The 18043-nt window shown below is 44.6% G+C and overlaps 1 protein-coding gene across 1 annotated transcript in view; it reads left to right on the top strand.

Annotated features, from left to right (window-relative positions):
* The window catches only part of SLC4A5 (solute carrier family 4 member 5), a 126685-nt gene that overhangs the window by 68344 nt on the left and 40298 nt on the right, over positions 1 to 18043 (top strand). Inside the window, exons 13-15 of the mRNA XM_073653579.1 lie at positions 3244 to 3515; positions 7315 to 7376; positions 9565 to 9765. Coding sequence (XP_073509680.1) covers positions 3244 to 3515; positions 7315 to 7376; positions 9565 to 9765 — 535 coding nt within the window. The remainder of the gene's footprint in view (positions 1 to 3243; positions 3516 to 7314; positions 7377 to 9564; positions 9766 to 18043) is intronic.

Raw genomic sequence — 18043 nt, 5'->3', positions numbered from 1 at the left:
AAATTTTTAACTGCATCTAGCCCAGGAAATACTTTGTGCCTAGTAGCAGTGTCTGCTAGTCAGCGGATTATCCCGGCTGTTAAGCAAGCTACACCACCTGTAGTTTGGACACTTAATTTTTTCAAAGGAAATGCTTCGGGACCACGGGATACTTAGTGAAGAGCATCAGGAGGCACCCCAAGGCATAGGGGCTGGGACTGGCACTAGGATGCCTTGCGGTGGACAGCCGAGCTCGATCCTTATAAAAGCTTTTTAACTGCAGCAGCTTTAGTGGACGCTACTGGAGCTGGAATTACGCGGCTGCTGGCATGAGACTTGCCCTCCAATAGATCCTTGTAAATGGATTTAAAGTGTATTCATTCAAATTAGAGGGACAATTTAAATTAAAAAGCTTAGAGCTGCCTCCACCACAGGGGGGCTCTCTCGACCCACCAGCGGACAGGCACCAGTATTGGGAGAGGGGGGCTGGCCGTCAGGGTTCACCGCGGCTCTGGCACAAACCCGGCGACACGGAGGTGGCACGGGCAGGAGCGGACTGGCCGTGTCGGCTTCTCACTTTTTGGATTTTAGAAGGGCATGACATGCCTATATCTGTGTCTCCCCCTCCTTTTACTCCTCCACCTCTTTTCTTTTCGCATGACTATATGTACTTGTCACTTTTCCATGTGTTAGTTGTGTCTTCTGAGCAGTTTGTCAGCTTTTGGACACCTTTGAAGGTGTTTTCTATGTGTTTCTATGTGTTTTTGTTTGCCTGCCATTGGTTTTAACGGTGTTCGAAGGTGTTCGACGAACAGTTCGACGAACAGTTCGGCGAACACACGGGTGTTCGACGAACCGAACCGAACTCGAACACTACGGGGGTGGCTCAACACTACTTATAATATATTGTTTAGTATCCAATAATACTGTCATAAATTAACATTGCCGTAAGGTGCCCATAGATCACTACCAGACAGCTGCCAAAATAATACTGCCCAGTGAGGAAACTAGGGAATGTGGATGTATCCTGAACAACTGCCCTTCTATATATGGAAAGTATGCATCACTGATCCAGATTACGCAATGTCAATGTGGATGAATGAGGATTAATGCCATTGGGTAATGTGATACTTGCAGGACGCACGGACATGAGGTGTTCTGTCCCGTGATACCCGTGCCCTGGATATTATATAACGAACATTATATCCATATATTGCAAATACAACCTACTGGCCAGGGGTTATGGATCAGTGATGGTCAGTTTACTTGAAGCGCATATGCATTTTGCTGGTGGTACTTTATATGACAACATATCATTTGTAATTTGAATAAAGCTTTTGATTAAAGTATATAAATTTTATAGACATTTTTTTAAAAGATTTTGCTTCTATGGTTTGAGTGTTTGACATTAGCCTAATATTTGTGTAGGTGTTCTCTGTGGGTAACTTGTATTCTCTGAATTGAAGTCTCTGCTCTTTCAGGGCTTAGCAGTCAAGGGGGCGGTCCTTATCAGTGATTGACAACCTTCCTTGCGCACAGAGATAGGTGTCAATCACTGATCAGGAACATCTGGGTGTGGAAGAAATTACCTTTTGCGATTTCTAAAAATTAGTTAATCTTTGACATATGCAAAAGAGCTAAATTGGGGATGTGCTGTGTCTCCTTGGGTCTGCATAGCTTATATGTAACATTATGCAGTTTTGTGACCACATTCATTGAGACATCTTGACTTGAATTTATCCTCTATCTGAGGGGTGGGGAACCGCAGGCCCACGGGGCCCCCGGGCTGATTCCTGGGGACCACAGTGCTTGGGCCAGCAGCTGTGTTTTGATGGCCACCGGCCTTTTAATTTCTTCTTGCTCTGTGAGAACGCATGGGCAATGAAAGATTACGTCCTGACCCCAGTGCCAGCTTCTGCAGAAGTAACAGCAATCAGACATTTGTGGAGATACCACATTTTACTTATCCTAAGATGGCTGCTATACTAGGGAGGGACAGTTTAAACAAGAGAAACAGTTAAATATACTACATATTATTAAGCTTCAACAGATACAACAGCGCCATCTGCTGACACTGCAATGTAACTCCTCCAACGTATAATAAGTCTGTAGCTTGTCGCATGTATTTTAACACCAGTGTCAAGACTTACTTTGTGGGTGGAATTAGTGCACAATCTGTACGGCCCCAGAAGGATGGTTTAAATACCCCAATGGCCCTTGGCAGGAAAAAAGGTTCCCCACCCCTGCTCTAACTGTACAAAAATGAACAACTACACTGCTCCAAAAAATTATGGCCCACTACTGGACAGTCCCCTGGTCTGTATATCTACCTCTCGGACCGATACCGCTCCTGAGCTACATGGCACTGGACTGTGAGCACAGGTCCTACTACAGGACATCGGACCTCCCCTCATGGAATCTGTTTCTGAAGGTTTGGTTAGACGCATACACAACAGTAGCCCGATAGAGGTCATTTTATATGGCTCTGGCAGTGCTCCTCCTGTTCCTCTGAACCCAGAGGAGAACATAGATGTCCTGCTGCTGGGCTGATGCCTTTCTACAGCCCAGTCCAGCTTTCCTCATCTAATTAACCAATCTGACACAATCTACCTAACTTAAAGGGGTTGTTCAGTACTTTATATTGATGGCCTCTCCTTGGGAAAGGTCATCAATGTCAGATCAGTGCGGGTGCGACATTCGGCATTGTCAACAATCAGCTGTTCATGGGTCAAAAGTGATGAGTTGCGGAGCGGGTGCTGCATCCATGCCTGCTCATTTGAATAGGGTCTGCAGAACCCCACCGCGGCCACAGAGCTGTGTAGTTCCACACCACAACTGATCAATTTTGGCCACCAACAGCATCGAGAACAGCTGATCGTTGGTGGTGCCGGGTGTCGCACCCCACACTGTTCTGATATTAATAAGAATAAAGTACCAGACGATCCCTTTAAGGGATATTGAAGGAGACCATTACTTTAAATAATGACCTTCTAGCAAATTTTGGAATGGGGCACAGGAGCTTCAAGTTACCCCTCCCTTTAAGGTTAAACAAATTGAAACTCAATATAGGATGTTTAGTAGCTAGGCATAACTATCGGGGTGCAGTCACACTTGAATTCCCTTTGCCCAATATTGAAGGAGACCATTACTTTAAATAATGACCTTCTAGCAAATTTTGGAATGGAGCCCAGGAGCTTCAAGTTACCCCTGTATTTTGTAGCCTTACTGTTAGCTTTCTTTACCAGTAGCCTTATCTACTTGCAGAAGCAATGAAATCGACTACATGGAATTCCGCCTGTGGATCGGCCTCCATTCAGCTCTACAGTGCCTTATCCTGGTGGCCACCGATGCCAGCTTCATCATTAAGTACATCACACGTTTCACAGAGGAAGGCTTTTCCACCCTCATCAGCTTCATTTTCATTTATGATGCTGTTAAGAAAATGATTGGAGCCTTCAAATATTACCCCATCAATTCTGACTTCAAGCCCGACTACGTCACCACCTACAGATGTGAATGTGTGGCACCTGACCCAGGTCAGTGGACACATTAAATTGATGGTGACAAATGGGAGTATGTATTATCTGGTTGGAGCCATTTTATATAAAATATTGAGAATTATGAATCATGGGGTTATTGGGGTAAAGTTTTAACCTCTTCACGATGGGGCCAATTTCCATTTTTGCGTTTCCGTTTTTCCCTCCCCTTCTCAGAGCCATAACTCTTTTATTTTTCTGTCCATACATACACATTTGGGCTCGTGTTTTTGCGGGACGAGTTGTACTTTTGATTGACACCATTCAATTTACCACATAGTGTACTGGAAAATGGAAAAAAATTCCAAGTGGGGAGAAATTGTGAAAAAAAAATGCAATTCCGACATTGTTTTCTGGGAATTGTTTTTACACTGTAGATTTTGTGGTAAAAATGACTTTGCAGTATGATTCTGGTCATCAGTACGATTGTGGCGATACCCAACATGTCCATTTTTTTTATTATTTTAGTGGTGAAAGAAAAATCAGAAGCTTACAAAAAAAATTTGGGGTTGTGTGGCCATTTTCTGAGACCTGTAACATTTTTATATTTCAGTTGATGGAGCTCTGTGATGGCTTATTTTTTTGCGGGACAAGACACCATTTTTCTTGATACCGTTTCGGGATAGCTGTCATATTTTGATAGTTTGTGACAGTCTTTTTTGTGGAATTGCAGAGACCAAAAAAAACATAATTTTGGCGTTCTTGATTTTTTTTCCTTTACGGTGTTTACCGATCAGGTTTAATTACTTTTATATTTTGATAGATCGGACTTTTCTGGATACGGCGATACCAAATATGTGTATTTTTTTAATATCTTTATTTTTAATAGGGGGAAAGGGACATGATTTGAGACGACAATAAACAGTAGGTTCCTATCGCCATCCGGGACATACCCAGACCTTCGTATAAAGGAATTCTCCCTTATATTTTGCATTTCTTTATGCAGATGCCTGGGTCTGGATCAGAGCAGTGCTGTCAACATTTCTGCATGAAAGTAAAAGAATAATTGCCAAGAATCCCAATCTTACTGGGACATTCCTCTTAAAGTAGTAGGCTTAGTAGGACCACGCTCAGTTTGGGGCATTCCTGGTTTTTTTTGGGCATTCTTCTATTTATATTTCTATCTTTTTCATCTATTGTAACTGATATCTGCCACATCTCTCCTTATTCTCTGCACTCTTTTCTCTGGCTGCCCTTCAATCCCTGTAAGTATTAGCTTTTCACCTTTTGATATTTTTTTGGGAATTATAATAATCCTATTTTTTTACTTTTAATTTACTTTGTTGACTAAAAAGAGTTTTATTCCATAACCCGTGTAGGTTCAGATTTATAAATTAAGTAATAAATCAGTACGAGAACGACGCATGCTCCTTTATGTGAAATGACATTTTTTGTATTTAGAAGTAAAGGCAAGTCCTCTACTGTGGTGACCTGCTGGGTTCAGATTTAAAGGGGTTGTCCACTACTTGGACAACCCCTTATCAATTACTATGTTTTTGATTGTCGGTTGGTATATAAAATGAGAATGCTTGGTCTGGGGGATAATGTGGGTAAATAGCTGGCTGAGTGATAGAAAGCAGAGGGTGGTTATCAATGGAGTAAGCTCAGGGGGTGTCAGGGTTACTAGCAGGGTGCCTCAAGGGTCTGTCTTGGGCCCTATATTATTTAATATATTTATTAATGATCTAGTGGAAGGGTTACATAGTAAAATAGCAATATTTGCAGATGATACTAAACTTTGTAAAGTAGTTAATACAGATGAGGATAGGGCACAGCTACAGGAGGATTTAGATAAATTGAGGAGTTGGGCCAAAAAATGGCAAATGGGGTTCAATGCCGATAAATGTAAGGTCATGCACATGGGAAAGAAAAACAGCAGTCACCCATACATATTAAATGGGAAACCGTTGGGGAAATCTGACATGGAGAAGGACCTGGGCGTCTTGGTTAATAGCAAATTAAATTGGAGTGCCCAGTGTCAGGCAGCAGCTGCGAAGGCAAATAGAGTCATGGCATGCATCAGAAGAGGAATAGGGGCATATGATGAGAACATTGTTCTTCCTCTGTATAAAGCGCTGGTAAGGCCGCACTTAGAATATTGTGCACAGTTCTGGGCTCCGGTGCTCAGGAAAGACATATTGGAGCTAGAGAGGGTACAAAGAAGAGCGACTAAGGTAATAAAGGGAATGGAGGGACTAGAATACCCAGAGAGGTTGTCTAAATTAGGCCTATTTACTTTGGAAAAGAAGTAGAAAGATAGGGGCGCAATAGCGCTGTTATCCAACAACAACCACGTGGGTAAAAAGAAAATGTGCTCACCTTAATGAGTTGTGAAATGCACAACTCATGTAAGAATTAGTGACGAAGGGCTGCAGCCAGCACAGAATCCCTAGGGTTATAAAACATTTGGATCATTACATTTCAGAGGTCATTTTAATTATTTGTTCTATGGTTTTCATTTTATCTGCATAAGAGTGTAATTAGTCGACCAATAATTTTATTTAATCTATTTATAAATAATTTCACTGTCTCTCTGTAAACCGTTGGTTGGTCTTGGCGCCAAGAATAACAGCGGGCTTTTCTCTTTTTTTTCACCACGTGTAGTTTTATGTATATAAGACCGTTTGATAAATCGGTCTACATCAGCTATGTACCTGAGGAAGTGGACGGGACGTCCACGAAACGCGTAGTAATCGTAGCTTTTAACAATAAACCATAAGATTGTTTAATTATACAATCTCTCGTCATATTTCTTCACTACGGAGGAGCGCGGATTTTTTACCAGCACCTACTTCATCCTACTTTGGAAAAGAGAAGGCTTAGGGGAGACCTCATAAACATGTATAAATACATCAGGGGGCAGTACAGAGATCTCTCCCATGACCTGTTTATACCAAGGATGGTGACAAAGACGAGGGGGCACACTATGCGTCTGGAGGAAAGGAGGTTCCTGCACCAGCATAGAAGGGGATTCTTTACGGTCAGAGCCGTGAGACTCTGGAACTCTCTGGGAGAGGAAGTGGTAATGTCCAACTCACTTAATGAGTTCAAGAGAGGCCTGGACGCCTTTCTTGAGAACAATAAAATTACATCTTATGCTTAATGATAGTTAATTAATCCAGGGATTTAATCTGACTGCCAGATTGGAGTCGGGAAGTGAATTTTTCCTCAATGAAGTAAATTGGCCTATACCGCATGGGTTTTTTTTGCCTTCCCCTGGATCAACGCTGCGGAATAGCTGCAGTGCACAAGAATTAGGCTGAACTGGATGGACGCTTGTCTTTTTTCGGCCTTATAAACTATGTAACTATGTAATTATGTATGTTTCCCCCAGTAAAATAATGGCACCTATACTCACATCCGGTGCCAGGGCTGTTCCAGTGGTGTCGGCACTGGCTCTACAGGAGATCACGTGACATATCAGCTGCTGATCTGTCATGGGATCCTAGGGAGAACCAGTGCCGATACTGTTGAAACAGCGCCAGCACCGGAGGTGAGCATACGTGTTATTATTTTATTGGGGTAAAAAATAAGGATTGAGTGTGGACAACCCCTTTAATCAATGGATGAGTCTAGCAATAAGTGTTCTATATCCCTACAGCACCACCGCAGGTGAAATGAAGCATTACACAGTGCTACCTTAATTAGTGAGCTGGGTATGTAATGATCCTCCAGAGCAAAATACCACCTTTTTGATGAGGGTCTGACAACCTTAGAGATCCTTCCTATTTGTTATTTTTTTATTGTGTTTTATACCTGTATACATGTAAGCTAAAAAACAGAAATCTTTGTCTTGCAGTGAACATGACTTCATTTAATGCTTCAGCTCTGTTTGCACCAAACAACACTAACATTTCTTTGGTAAGTAAAGTATAGTAAATCTGATCCCTGATCCAAAAAATACCCTAAATGTATATTATATGGCTAATGTGTGAGTCTAAACTATATCCCGGAAATGTATGAATAAATTGATAACTAGTCGGGGGATGGGGTGTCACTACATAATCTGCCACTGTCCATTCAGTAATGACTGTCGAGTGACACGCCCTATGGACAAGTGGAATGGCAACGCCTATGTCACAATGTATTAATGCATTTCAGGAGGAATAACAGAGGAGTGGAATAATGCAGTACATAATGTACGTTTGCAAAATTTATTAGATGTTTGCAAACTTTTTACACCTACTTTGACACTGTGAAAAGGAAAATGAAGTATGAATAGCAATAGACATAGATTGTGCCAAATTTTTTGAAGATGTCTGTTTTTTTAGGAGGACTTATGGGTGTGCAGTACCAGTCAAAAGTTTGGACACACTTGCTCATGCAATGTTTTTCCTTGTTCTTGTTGGAATGTGCACTGAAGGCAGTAAAACCACAAAGGAACACATATAGAATCAAGGAGCGAAGAAACTTTTGGGAAACAAATATGTGTTAAAGAGAACATGTCATGTCCGAAATCATTCTTTACCTTCAGATTTAGGGTTAATCTGCAGGTAAATAGCTTTAAAATCCTGCTTGGCTGCCTTACTGCAAGTGCGGCTACAGGGAGAAAATGATCTTATATCCTCTCTGTAGCCGCTCATTTCCAGTCATTGGGGTGCTATAACAGGCTATACTGTGAGAGCGGCTGTAATAACTCCCCTGTACTTTGACAGCCTCTACTGAACACAAACACTGCACAAATACACTGCAAAGCAGGCTGTCAATCAAAGTGCCGGATAGTTTTGACAACGGGCTTATTGTAATGTGAGCAGTGACTATAGCTGCTCCCTGCACCACCCCAATGAATGGAAGGATATCAATTCATTTTCTCCCTGTAGCTGGTTCTCCAGTAAGATAGGCAGAATTTACCTACAGATCAACCTTATATATGCAGGTAATTAGCATTTTTGGACATGACAAATTCCTTTTAAACCTTAGCGTCTTAAAATTACCACCCTTTTACACTGACAACAACTTTACACCCCCTTAGCATTCACTCAAGCAGCACTCATTATGTAGTCAACTGCAATGGCCTCCAATGGACAGGTATTGCCTCATCAAGAGTTGATTTGTGAAATCACTAGCTTTCCTAAAGTGTTTGCGACCATAGGGTGTGTTTTGCAGAGGCAGCGGTGATATACAGTTCCATACAGTACAGAGCCATATACACCTACTATTCTAAGACAAAATATGACCGAATTACTCAACTAAGTAAAAATAAATAACACACCATCATTACTTTAAGCCATGAAGGTCAGTCAATCCTGGAAATTGCTAGAACCTTTAAGATATCCTTAATTGAGTGAAGTCACAAAAAACATCCATCGCTATGAGGAAACTTGCTCTCATGAGAACCATCACAGGAAAGGAAGAAAAAGTATTATCTGCGCTGCAGAAGTTAGGTTCACCAAAGTTACTGCAAAATAGGAGATTTGAAAAAAGGAAAGTGGCACTCACCACTGGTATGTGAAAAAACGGCAACTTTATTTGGTCATCGTGTGAGGAGATGAGAAGGGAAGGGATGACTGAGCAACAGTTGTTTCGCGTAAATACTCTTCTTCCAGCTTAAGAAGTGTAGTTACGCGAAACAGCTGTCGTTCATTCATCCCTTCATGTCTCCTCTCTTCACATGATAACCAAATAAAGTTGTCGTTTTCTCATACACCAGAGGTGAGTGCCACTTTCCTTTTTTCAAATCTCCTTTTTTACATTGAATATTTTTCTACAAGCTTTACACCACCTTATCTGGTTACCCACTATTTTTTCTACCAAATCTAAAACCTTACGGACTAAAATTGTTAAAACACTGTAGCAGTGCCATTATCTTGGTAATTGTTTTTAAAATAATGTTGGTGACTACTAAGAAAAGTTGTGTGTGCGTATATTAGCTGAATTCAGGCCGGATGCAATAATACTAAGTAGAGATATCCTACAAATACCCAATAAACCATTATATTATGCGCTAACTGCGAGGCATGAATTGCTAGAAATTATTTACTGGCAGAAGAAAGGAGTACTGCTGTTCTAAAAATATGTTGGTTATCATCTTCCCTACATGAATTCCAAGTACAATGCCATGAATAACACAGCGTTGGACTGGAGCCAGCTTAGTATGAAGGAATGTCTGAAATATGGAGGAAGCCTGCTGGGAAACTCATGCAATTATGTGCCTGACCTGGCGCTAATGTCCTTCATCCTTTTCTTTGGAACTTATTCTATGACCTTAACGCTAAAGAAATTCAAGTTTAGCCGATACTTTCCAACCAAGGTAAGGAGACTTATACATCCACTTTTTCATCACAATTGTGACTCCAGTAGGCCCTTTTGGGAACCGCCTGGCCACCATACTCTAAATCTCATTGAATGTGTAAAGTCCACGATCATCTAAAGGATCTCTCATTAAAATGGAGACAAGGCCAACATGGAAGAGGGATCGTCTATACTCAAGCCCATAGTAGACTGCCATGGTATGCACACTCTTCATGTAGGTGGGGGATTTAGGAAAGTGCCACATGAACATAATAAACCTGCATATATACATGAGATAATAGTCAGCCGAAATGGTGGACCATTTTAAACATTTTGCCCACCATTGTTTGAATGACGAAATGTGATGTTAGTTTGGATTTTTTTGAGAGATTGTTGGATGAAAATATAAGTGTGTGGTATGATCATCTGAATTTGGCTGAAAATTTGCAAATTTTGGTACAAAAGCTTCAGCAGGCAATGCAGTGATGTCCAAAAAATATACTTAAAATAAACTTTTTTTTAACATGTGGCCAATAGCAGATGAAGAATCCCTTTGTTTGCAGGGAATTGTAGTTGGGACATGTTGCCCACTTTTTTGTTGGGTGTACTGCCCCTTTGTTATGTTGTGCACTGTATTATATATTTACAGTGGGGAAAATAAGTATTTGATACACTGCCGATTTTGCAAGTTTTCCCACCTACAAAGAATGGAGGGGTCTGTAATTTTTATCGTAGGTACACTTCATCTGTGAGAGACAGAATCTAAAAATAAAATCCATTTTACATAATTAGTTTGCATTTTATTGCATGAAATAAGCATTTGATACAATATAAAAACAGAAGTTAATATTTGGTACAAAAACCTTTGTTTGCAATTACACAGGTCAGAGGTTTCCTGTAATTCTTGACCAAGTTTGTACACTGCAGCAGGGATTTTGGCCCACTCTTCCATACAGATCTCCAGATCTTTCAGGTTTCTGTGCTGTCGCTGGACAACATTGAGTTTCAGCTCCCTCCAAAGATTTTCTATTGGGTTCAGGTCTGGAGACTGGCTAGGCCACTCCAGGACCTTGAAATGCTTCTTACTGAGCCACTCCTTAGTTCCTGGCTATGTATTTCATGTCATTGTCATCCTGGAAGACCCAGCCATAACCCATCTGCAATGCTCTTACTGAGGGAAAGAGGTTGTTGACCAAAATCTTGCAATACATGACCCATCCATCCTCTCTTCAATACAGTGCAGTCGTCATGTCACCTTTGCAGAAAAGCACCCCCAAAGTATGACGTTTCCCCTACAATGCTTCACGGTTGGACGGTGTTCTTGAGAGTTGAACTCATCCTTATTCTTCCTCCAAACACGGTGAGTGGAGTTGATACCAATAAGTTCTATTTTGGTTTCAACTGACCACATGATTTCTCCCATGCCTCTTCGGGATCATCCAGATGGTCATTGGTGAACTTCAAATGGGCCTGGACATGTGCTGGCATGCGCGCCCTGCAGGACTTTAATCCATGACGGCGTAGTGTGGTATAACGGTAATGTTTGAATCTCTGGCCCCAGCTCTCTTTAGGTCATTGACCAGGTCTTCCCATGTAGTTCTGGGCTGATTCCTGACCTTTCTCAGAATCATCCTTACCCCACAAGGCGAGATCTTGCATGGAGGCCCAGACCAAGGAAGATTTACAGTCATCTTGTTTCTTCCATTTTCTAATAATTGTGCCAACAGTTGTTGCCTTTGTGACGCTCACAGTCCACCCTGGGAGATGGGGAACTCGGAGCCGGGTCAGATGTTGGGGGGGAAGCAGTCGTGGCCTAGACCCGTTCCGTGTCCAGGGCCGTCACATTTAAAAAAAAAGAGGATGGGCTATCAGGGTTGAGTGGTTCTTATCGACTACGCCACCTGTGGTACCTGATGAAGGCCACCAGCGCTGCTGCAGTCCTCTGAGGCGGGATGTTGTGGCAGCCGACGTTGATACTACTCCCCACAGGCGGAGCAGGGCCCCAGGGCAGAGACAAGGATGGAGGGGGTTGTAGTATAGGAGGTCTGGTTCTACGTGGTGCGGTGCAGTGAAGAAATAAAGAGTCCGGAGGCCATAGGGGTTGACTTCCAGGATATTTACTCACGGTGGAGAGTACAGCTGCAAGGCTTCTCCCTGCTCCTCACGGAGTTCTGCGGTCACCAGGGACGGGGGTCCGACAACCTCTGAGTAATTCAAGTGCTCAATCAGGACCCCGCACCAGAGTGTTCCTAGACTTCATACCGGGTCCTTTCCTGTCTGTGTGTGTGTGTGTGTAGATAGGCCGGGTCTCCCTCTGGACTACGCTCAGAAAAAGGGTACGGATGGCAGCTCCGCTTCTTCCGTTACCCGATGGGATCCTCTGGGCCTGCCGGGCTTTCCTGACTAGGACATAGAGTAGCAAAGTCAGGTGTCGGGGGCCGGTACCCCTCTTGCAGCCGGAATCCCTCTGACTAGGCCAGAATAGCGAGGACAGGTGGTGTATACCGCTCCGTCTGCATTCCCCTGGGATCCTTTTGCGGTGGAGCTACGCTCCTAAGCTCCAGGCCTTCTTGGGTATGGTCCTTGACCGGGTTGAGACATACGTTAACGCCAACCTGCCCCTCGACTCGAGGCCAGGGTACGAGGGCCGTGTCTCCATCCGCTGCAGGTTCACCCAGAAGCCACGTTCAGGGATGGAGATCACAATTAGTGTTGAGCCACCCCCGTAGTGTTCGAGTTCGGTTCGGTTCGTCGAACACCCGTGTGTTCGCCGAACTGTTCGTCGAACTGTTCGTCGAACACCTTCGAACACCGTTAAAACCAATGGCAGGCAAACAAAAACACATAGAAACACATAGAAAACACCTTCAAAGGTGTCCAAAAGCTGACAAACTGCTCAGAAGACATAACTAACACATGGAAAAGTGACAAGTACATATAGTCATGCGAAAATAAAAGAGGTGGAGGAGTAAAAGGAGGGGGAGACACAGATATAGGCATGTCATGCCCTTCTAAAATCCAAAAAGTGAGAAGCCGACACGGCCAGTCCGCTCCTGCCCGTGCCACCTCCGTGTCGCCGGGTTTGTGCCAGAGCCGCGGTGAACCCTGACGGCCAGCCCCCCTCTCCCAATACTGGTGCCTGTCCGCTGGTGGGTCGAGCGAGCCCCCCTGTGGTGGAGGCAGCTCTAAGCTTTTTAATTTAAATTGTCTCTCTAATTTGAATGAATACACTTTAAATCCATTTACAAGGATCTATTGGAGGGCAAGTCTCATGCCAGCAGCCGCGGTAATTCCAGCTCCAGTAGCGTCCACTAAAGCTGCTGCAGTTAAAAAGCTTTTATAAGGATCGAGCTCGGCTGTCCACCGCAAGGCATCCTACTGCCAGTCCCAGCCCCTATGCCTTGGGGTGCCTCCTGATGCTCTTCACTAAGTATCCCATGGTCCCGAAGCATTTCCTTTGAAAAAATTAAGTGTCTAAACTACAGGTGGTGCAGCTTGCTTAACAGCCGGGATAATCCGCTCACTAGCAGACACTGCTACTAGGCACAAAGTATTTCCTGGGCTAGATGCAGTTAAAAATTTGTAATTAGATACTCTCGTTGGATGCTGAGAAAGCATTCCATAGAGTCTCCTGGCACGCCATATATGATTCTCTTAAAAAGCTTGGGGTAGGGGTCTAGGGGACCCTTTTATAGCCAAAATCACGGCCCTGTATCGCAATACGTCACCTAGGCTGAAGATAAATGGAACTGTAGCACCCTGAGGGCTCGGTTGCTACAGACGTATTGCACCTCACCCAGAGGTGTGATATCTCACTCTCAGGTAAGGATGGAGTGTGGATCAGGACCCGACACCTGCATGCATTACACCACATTGCCGTGGGGCAGGGCGACCAATATGCCCCTGAGATGGGCACGACAGTCCCTGTCCCTGGCTGGAGTGGGGGGAGGGAACACTGAGGAAGGGGAACCCTGTAGTGCAGGAGCAGGGAGGAAGCAGTTCCTGGGTGCATTGAGAAGGGAGTATAAAAGGTGGGCACCATCTTAGTTCAGTGCAGAGAAGTCTGAGCAGAAGTGGCAGGGAGCAGGGGCTCTGCATGAGCTCTGCTCCGGAGGCGGGCCTAGTAACAGAGGCCCAGGCCTGGAAGAGGGAGAAGGAAGGAAGAGGAGCGGAGAAGGCTCCAGGAACGAGGAATGAAGGGATCCCAGGGGTGCGGACGGGCGAGTCGCCACCGCACGCCCGAATCCACCTGCGTGGAGGGGTCAGGCCAAAGGGGGAGACCGGTCCCCGAACTAGTGGAGGCAGGAAACGACCCTCAGCTAGAAACCGGAGGCTCTGACATTTTATGTGGCGCAGCCCCTCGCTACACCCGCTAGGAAGGCACCACATAGGGTCAGGGAAACTGGCGCCAAGTTTACCAAGAGGAGGCCCGAGGCAGCCGGACAGAAGTGTTGGTAAGAAAGGCCAGACAAAGGACACACAAAGGGGGTCCTGTGAAGTGCTCCAAAGTTATCTGGGAGTTGTCTGAGCCCCTCACCTGGTGAGCACAGTACGACGTGGGCAGCCGTTACCTGCAGACGTGGTCTGGATAATAAGAACTGTGAGTAAAGGCCCTGAACTGCATCACTGACTCCGTGTCGTTACTGCTGCTGCCCTGCACCATCACCCCCATCCTCCGCATACACTGCCCTGAGGCTATACTCCTCCCGTGGGGAGTTATGCTACGCTCTGCTGCACCCACAACACCAGCCTCAGTGGTCTGCCCTGTAGCGGCGGTTCACTCTGACCGCAATCCACGGGTGGCGTAGTCGGACATTTAAACATGAAAACCACATAAATAGCTCCGCCACTGGTTTGACCGCCCTGAGCCACGGAACTGGGTCGCCGCCACGAAGACTACAACCACCAGCATCCACCAAAAAGGGTCCGGCTCCGGGTGTCCCAAGGCCCAGGGGGTGCGTCAGAACATTTTCATCACCTTTCACAATCACCAATGGGACAAGGCAGTGATGTCCTCTGTCCCCTCTCTTATACATCCTAGTGACGGAGCACCTGCTCTCATCAATTCGCCATAACCCCAATATTAGGTGGATTGAGGTGGGAGGCACCGAGTACAAGTGCTCTCTATTTGCTGATGATGTCCTAGTATATATCGCTCAATCACATATATCCATCCATGCTGTTATGGCTGAAATAGATCACTTTGTTACATGGTAAAATTTTAAAATCAATGCAGCGAAGTCTGAGGCCCTCGATGTCTCCCTCCCCAAATCCATATAGGATTCCATCCAGTCCAACTTTCCCTTTGCCTGGCCCTCACAGGGTATCAAATACTTAGGAATTCCTATTCATAGAGACCTCTCCCATCTATGTTATCTTAATTTTGGGCCCTTTATTGAACAACTCCATACAGACCACGGTTGGCAAGTTAGAACTGTAAGATTCACTACGTGAACCACTGGTGTTTTGTGGAAAAGCACATGTACACTGCGTTCCAAATTATTATACAAAAAGTGTTTAGGAGTGATAAGGGAAGAATTTGTTTGTTTGTCAGTTAAACTCATTGATGGTGATGTGTGTCAGGGCTCTTTATATCACTGTAAGCAATTGCAGACACCTGTGCTAATTAGTTTGGCAGGTGTGTCCAATGAAAGGCAAGACTACTTAAGAAGGCTCTCTCACATTATTAAGCAGCCTACATTTTCTGCCAAAATGGGAAAGAAAAAGGATGTGTCGGCTGCTGAGAAGCAACAAATTGTGGAGTGTTTAGGTCAAGGCATGACTACAATCAACATTGTGCGATGATCAGGATGAAGTGTCTTGGCAATCAAGAAGTATGTAGCTGATTCACAGTACACACGTGTGCGTGCTGATAAGGGCAAATTGAGGACTCTTTCCTACAGGCAATTACGTCAGGTTGAAAGAGCAGCGGCAAAAAAGCCTTGTCATAGCAGCAGACAAGTTTTTGAAGCTGCTTGTGCCTCCAACGTCCCCCGAACAACAAGATGCAGGGTCCTTCAGAGGTTTGCAGCTGTGCATGCGCCATCCTGTTGACCTCCTCTATCCACTTCACACAAGCAGAAACGGCTCCAGTGGGCCAAACATTACATGAAGACTGATTTCAAAACTGTTTTGTTCACGGATGAGTGCCGTGCAGCGCTCGATGGTCCAGATGGATGGAGTGGAGGATGGCTGGTTGATGGACACCCCACGCAAACACGGCTACAGCGCCAACAAGGAGGAGGTGGAGTAATGTTTTGGGCTGGAATCATGGGGAGAGAGATTGTCGGCCCCTTTAGGATCCCTGAAGGCGCTAAAGATGAACTCCATAATGTATGTGGATTTTCTCAAACAGCACTTCCTGCCATGGTTCAAGAAGAAGAACCGTGTATTTCACAGCAAGATCATTTTTCTGCATGATAATGCACCATCTCATGCTGCACATAAAACATCTGCATCTCTGGCTGATATGGGCATAAAAGGGGACAAACTTATGGTGTGACCCCCATGCTCCCCTGACCTCTACCCCATTCAGAACCTTTGGAGCATCATTAAAAGGAGTGTCTATGATGGCGGGAGGCAGTTCACATCTAAGCAACAGCTCTGGGAGGGTATTCTGTCCTCATGCAAAACAATTGAAGCAGAAACCATCCAAAACCTGACAAATTCAATGGACGAGAGAGTTCAGAAGCTCCTTTCGAACAAGGGGTCCTATGTGAAAATGTAACATCACCTAGAATAAAGTTTTGAGTTGAAAACTGTTTGATTTCAGTTTCTAACAACCTGCTAATGCTTATAATTTCAAAAATGACCATTTTTTTGGTCTTTATTAAAATGAAAAGGTTGATCGAAAAGTTTGGGGGATCTAAGAGTGTGGCAACCCAGTAGTCATGATTACTTCGAATTCTGACAATATGAGGGTCATGCTGCAGGTAGTGCAGCAAGAAGGCACTTATGTGCCTTGCGCATCTCGGAGCCCCAAAATTATTTTCCGGGCTAGATGCAGCTAAAAATTATTTTTAATTTTAAATCTGGTGAAGCTTTAGTATAGATGGCCTAATAGGATCAGTGCTGCACACTGCTACAAAGCCCAAATTATTTTCCAGTCAAGATACAGATAAACATGATTAGTAATTTGAAAGCTTAAAACGGTTGGTAGGGTGATTTTAACCAATCATCAAGCTTTTACTCTCCCCAGGATGACACAGGGGTAGAAAAGTCGTTTCGGATCCATGATTTGTTCATCTTTATGAACGTGAGTCTGTCTACATTATCAGTGGAGAGCCGCGTGCGCTTATCTGTCAGCACACCACCAGCAGCGCTGAACACACGTTCAGACAGAACGCTGGCTGCGGGGCATGACAAGATCTCCAAGGCGTAAGTGGCTAGCTCCGGCCATTTATCCAGATTGGAAGCCCAAAAAGAGCAAGGGTCCAGTGACACAGTCGTGGCTTCAATGTTTACTTGGAGATACTCCTGTACCATCGTCTCTAGGCGTTGACTATGTGTCAGACTTCTTGTCTCCTGTGGCCTTGCAAAGGATGGGCTAAAAAAGTGGTGAAATGATTCTGCAAAATTGATGTTACCAGCAGATACTGTGGTTCTGTTACGGTTTGAGTGCTGAACACTTGACGGTCCCACGGTTGGCAAGTTGGAACTGTGAGATTCACTACGTGCACCACTGGTATTTTGTGGAAAAGCACATGTAAGATTCTGCAACAGTCTCTGCTGATACTCCTGCATGCGTGCATCCCTTTCTATGGCAGGAATAATTTCTGCAAATTTACTTTTGTACCGGGGATCTAACAGTGTGGCAACCCAGTAGTCAGGATTATTTCTAATTCTCACAATTCGAGGGTCATGTTGCAGGTAGTGCAGCAAGAAGGCACTCATGTGTGTTGCGCATCCAGGAGCACCAAGTCCCTGTTGTGTTGGTGGCGAGGTAACAATCATGCTTCCTTCCTCTGTCCTCTCCCCCCAACCTCGCACAACAGAAATGTGATCAAGGTCTCCCTCATCTGATGAGTCTTCCATCAGTTCGTCCTCCACTTCTTCCTGGGCTCCTGCACCTTCCTCACTAGTTTGGCTGCTACCATGCGCCCTGGTAAAACCATCTCCCCCACCCTCACATGCCTGCCGCCTTGGTGCTGCCGACCGTCTGGACCTTGCAGATGTTAGCCCTTCCGCATACAACTCCTCCTCCTCTACTTCCTCCACCTCCTCTTGTGCCACCACCTGACTCCGAATTCTGTTTAACATGTGCTCCAGCATGTAAATCACCGGAATAGTCATGCTGA

This window comes from Phyllobates terribilis, unplaced genomic scaffold (assembly GCF_046119375.1).
Source record: "Phyllobates terribilis strain yellow unplaced genomic scaffold, ASM4611937v1 Scaffold_11__3_contigs__length_659146591, whole genome shotgun sequence".
NCBI lineage: Eukaryota > Metazoa > Chordata > Amphibia > Anura > Dendrobatidae > Phyllobates > Phyllobates terribilis.
The sequence above is the reverse complement of the archived record's forward strand: the minus strand, read 5'-3'. Positions and strand labels throughout refer to the sequence as shown.